Below are 5204 nucleotides of genomic sequence, written 5' to 3' on the forward strand. Positions count from 1 at the left end.
CAAAGAGGGGGGGAGGGACAGCAGAGCGAGAAAATGGGGAAAGCAAGGAGGAGGGACAGCCAGAGCGAAAGACAGAGACAATGGGGAGGAGGGGCAGCAGAGCGAGACAATGGGGAGGAGGGGCAGCAGAGCGAGACAAAGGGGAGGAGGGGCAGCAGAGCGAGACAAAGGGGAGGAGGGGCAGCAGAGCGAGACAATGGGGAGGAGGGAGAAATAAAGTGACGTTATGTAATAGCCACCTAACAAGTTGAGAACAAAACAACAGGCTAGTCAGAGGATGAGGTCATTGGCTGGATCAGGTGCCTTCTGTCATTGGCTGGATCAGGTGCCTTCTGTCAATGGCTGGATCAGGTGCCTTCTGTCACGGAGGAAGCGGAGAAGTGGGAACCTACTGTTTTTGGCACAAAGCTGATGTCGAGTCGGTTGGTGGCTCCGCTGGTGATCTGGGTGTTGAGGAAGATGATGTTGTCCTTCAGAGAAACCTTCCTCACCGCCGTCTCAGAGGAGGTCGCCGACACAGAGTCAGACTGGATGAAGACGGATAGACGGACACACGCATACACACACACACAAACGTTACACACAAAGACACACGTGCACAGGCAGATCCACACATCAAATCAAACACTACACATCATTAATAACATACATATTGAAGCATATGTCATACATTTAAAAAAACACACTGAGTATACCAAACATAAGGAACATCATCCTAATATTGAGTTGCATGCACCCCGCCCCCCCTCCCTTTCCTCAGAACAGCCTCAAGTCATCGGGGGTATGGACTCCACAAGATGTCTAAAAGCGTTCCACAGGGATGCTGGTCCATGTTGACTCCAATCTTTCCCCACAGTTGTGTCCAGTTGCCTGGATGTCCTTTGGGTGCTGGACCATTATTGATACACACGGGGAAACTGCTGAGCATGAAAAACCCAGCAGCGTTGCAGTTCTTGACACACTCAAACCGGTGCACCTGGCACCTACTACCGTACCTCATTCGAAAGCACTTAAATCTCTTGTCTTGCCCATTGACCCTCTGAATGGCACATATACACAATCCATGTCTCAATTGTGTCAAGGCTCAAAAATCCTGCTTGAACCTGTCTCCTCCCCTTCATCTACACTGACTGAAGTGGATTTAACAAGTGACATCAATAAGGGATCATAGCTTTCACCTGGATTCACCTGGTCAGTCTATGTCATTGAAAGAGCAGATGTTTTTAATGTTTTGTCCACTCAGTGTATATACACAAGACACATAAAACTAGTCTGCAGTATGTGTATGTTTCTAACCATAATAAGGAAATAAATTAATCCCACAACCAGGTAGTTATTTACCTTAGGAGCAGCTAGACTGGCTGGCGTGGCCGCAGGTTTGCCTACTCCCTTCCCCTTCCCCTCCTTGGACTTGGGGAGGCTGTCAAACTTAGCCTGGATCAGATCAGTTATCCTGATGTCTCCATATGCTCTGGCAATGTCCAGGCAATTCTGCTCTGAAATGAGACCATAGCGTTTTAATTGGAACCATATTCTGTACCTATATTCTGTACATAACAGTAGCTAAAGCAGTTATACATACTGTAGATACACAGTGGTCTTACGTAGCTCATTTGACAGAGAGTGGCGCTTGCAACGCCAGGACAGTGAGTTCAATTCCCGGGACCACCCGTGCGTAAAATTAAGATGTTTATTCCCACATGACGAAGTCAATTATGATAAAAGCATCGGCTAAATGGCCTATATTATTATACTGAACAAAAATATGAATGTAACATGCAACAATTTCTACGATTTTGCAAAGTTACAGTTCGTTCATATAAGGAAAACAGTCAATTGAAATACATTCATTAGGCCCTAATCTATTTCACATGACTGGGCAGGGCCGCAGCCATGGGTGGGTCTGGGCGGGCATAGGCCTACCCACTTGAGAGCCTGGCCCAGCCAATCAGACTGAATTTTTCTCCAGGAAAGGGCCTTTTTACAGACAGAAATACTCCTCAGTTTCTTCAGCTGTCCATGTGGCTGGTCTCAGACGATCCCGCAGGTAAAGAAGCCGGATGTGGAGGTCCTGGGCTGGCGTGGTTACACGTGACCTTTCATACATAACAGTAGTCCTCTACCCTACACCTTTCATACATAACAGTAGTCCTCTACCTTACACCTTTCATACATAACGTAGTCCTCTACTCTACTCTTCAACATACTAAAGTAGTCCTCTACTCTGCACCTTTCATATTTAACAGTAGTTCTCTACCCTGCACCTTTCATACATAACAGTAGTCCTCTACTCTGCACCTTTCATATTTAACGTAGTCTTACCTGCACTTTCATAACAGTAGTCTCTACCTGCACCTTTCATACATAACAGTAGTCTCTACCCTGCACTTTCATAATAACAGTAGTCTCTACTCTGCACCTTTCATAATATAACAGTAGTTCTCTACCCTGCACCTTTCATATATAACAGTAGTTCTCTACCTGCACCTTTCATATATAACAGTAGTTCTCTACCGCACCTTTCATATATAACAGTAGTTCTCTACCCTGCACCTTTCATATATAACAGTACTTTCTACCCTGCACCTTTCATATATAACAGTAGTTCTCTACCTGCACCTTTCATATATACAGTAGTCCTTACTCTGCACCTTTCATATATAACAGTAGTTTCTCCTACCTGCAAACTTTCATACATAAAGTAGTCCTCTACTCTGCCTTTCATATATAACAGTAGTTCTCTACCTGCACCTTTCATATATACAGTAGTCTCTACCCTGCACCTTTCATACATAACAGTAGTCCTCTACTCTGCACTTTCATATATAACAGTAGTTCTCTACCCTGCACCTTTCATATATAACAGTAGTTCTCTACCCTGCACCTTTCATATATACGTAGTCCTCTACTCTGCACCTTTCATATATAACAGTAGTTCTCTACCCTGCACCTTCATATATAACAGTAGTCCTCTACCTGCACCTTTCATATATACAGTAGTTCTCTACCTGCAACTTTCATACATAACAGTAGTCCTCTACTCTGCACCTTTCATATATAACAGTAGTTCTCTACCCTGCACCTTTCATACATAACAGTAGTCTCTTACTCTGCACCTTTCATATATAACAGTACTTCTCTACCCTGCACCTTTCATATATAACAGTAGTTCTCTACCCTGCACCTTTCATAATAACAGTAGTCTCTACTGCACCTTTCATAATAACAGTAGTCCTCTACTCGCACTCTCTCATTCATATTAAGTAGTCTCTACTCTGCACCTTCATATATAAAGTAGTTTCTACCTCTGCACCTTTCATATATAACAGTAGTTCTCTACTCTGCACCTTTTCATATATAAGTAGTTCTCTACCCTGCACCTTTCATATATAACAGTAGTTCTCTACCTGCACCTTCATATATAAGTAGTTTCTCTGCACTTCCACGTCACAGTTGCTACAGGATTTGGGATGATAGACCTGTTATCGTTCACATTTTAATTTCACGCGTGAGTGAGGAGCCAGAGACTGTGAGCTGGGCTGGAGAGTGGGGGGGGGGGGGGTGGAAGGGCTGGAGGGGTGGAGGCTGGAGGGGTGGAGGGGGGGTAGGCTGGAGGGGTGGGAAGGGCTGGAGGGTAGGTGGATTGAAGGGCTGGAGGGGTGAGGGCTGGAGGGGTGAGGGTGGGGGTGGTAAGGGCTGGAGGGGGTGGAAGGCTGGAGGGGTGGAAGGGCTGGAGGGTGGAAGGCTGGAGGGGGTGGAAGGCGAGGGGTGGAAGGGCTGGAGGGGGTGGAGGGTGAGGAGGGTGAAGGTGGAGGGGTTGGAAGGCTGGAGGGGTAAGGGGTGGAGGGGGTGGGGGGAGGAGAGGGTTGGAGGAATACATCACATCAAGGAAACAGGGACATCTGCGGACTGTTGATAACATGAACATGGCACCCTATTCCCCATACACTGAGTGTACAAAACATTAGGAACACCTTTCGAATATTGAGTTGCACCCCCTTTTGCCATCAGAACAGCCTCAATTCGTCGGGTCATGGACTACAAGGTGTCAAAAGCGTTCACATGGTGCTGGCCATGTTGAGTCAATGATTCCCACAGTTGTGTCAAATTGGCTGGATGTTTGGGTGCTGGACCATTCTTGATGCAAACAGGAAACTGTTGATCATGAAAAACCAGCAGCGTTGCAGTTTTGACACACTCAAACCGGTGCGCCTGGCACTACTACCATACCTTTAAAGGCACTTAAATATTTTGTCTTGCCATTCACCTCTGAATGCACATATACACAATCCATGTCTCAAAAGGGCTATTAAAACCTTCTTTAACCCGTCTCCTCCCTTCATCTACACTGATTGAAGAGGATTTAACAGTGACATCAAAAAGGATCATAGCTTTCACCTGGATTCACCTGGTCAGTCTATGTCATGGAAGAGCAGATGTTCTTAATGTTTTGTCTACTACTTTTTGACTACAGTCTTACCGAGCGTTTAAAAGAGTCATCCGTTTTTTTTTGTGTACAGAGTTAGTATAGTACCTTTCTTGTTCTCTGCCTGCACCTGGGCCCCGGCCTTGATGAGGTAGTCCACACAGCACGGTCTGCAGCTCTCGATGGCCCTCATGAGGGGCGTGGCCCCATTCATGGCCACGGCGTCCACCACTGACCCAGAATGCACCAGGAGGTCCACGATGTCCACCTGGCCTGCATGGGAGGCGTGGTGCAGCGGTGTCCAACTGAACTGGTCGCACGCGGTCACATCAGCACTGTAGCAGATCCATACACCTGATTAATGGCCAATAACCTGATCACTGACCTATTAACCACCCGTCAAAGCAGTAAGATGTATCGGCAGGTATCGAATAACATTCACTCAAAATAAGGAATCAATAGACTTGATTAGTGAAAGCCCCTTGTGGTCCAGAGCTGGCTCATTGACTAATGATCAATAAAAAACCTGGTCACTACTGAATAAACCAGCATCAGCACGGAGACCGATCACTACTGAATTAACCAGCATCAGCAACGAGACCTGATCACTACTGAATAAACCAGCATCAGCACTGATCACTACTGAATAAACCAGCATCAGCACGGAGACCTGATCACTACTGAATAAACCAGCATCCGCACTGAGACCTGATCACTACTGAATAAACCAGCATCAGCACTGAGACCTGATCACTACTGAATAAACCAGCATCAGCAC

General features: G+C 46.2%; 1 protein-coding gene across 1 annotated transcript in view; it reads right to left on the reverse strand.

Annotated features, from left to right (window-relative positions):
• Positions 1–347: 347 nt before the first annotated feature.
• LOC112071066 (ankyrin repeat and EF-hand domain-containing protein 1-like) overlaps positions 348–5204 on the reverse strand; it is a 22917-nt gene continuing 18060 nt past the window's right edge. Inside the window, exons 9-11 of the mRNA XM_024138522.1 lie at positions 4535–4761; positions 1342–1496; positions 348–527 (exon numbers count right to left, since the gene is read on the reverse strand). Of these exons, the coding sequence (XP_023994290.1) occupies positions 348–527; positions 1342–1496; positions 4535–4761 (562 nt within the window). The remainder of the gene's footprint in view (positions 528–1341; positions 1497–4534; positions 4762–5204) is intronic.

The sequence above is a fragment of the Salvelinus sp. IW2-2015 genome, unplaced genomic scaffold, assembly GCF_002910315.2.
Source record: "Salvelinus sp. IW2-2015 unplaced genomic scaffold, ASM291031v2 Un_scaffold1509, whole genome shotgun sequence".
Taxonomy (NCBI): domain Eukaryota; kingdom Metazoa; phylum Chordata; class Actinopteri; order Salmoniformes; family Salmonidae; genus Salvelinus; species Salvelinus sp. IW2-2015.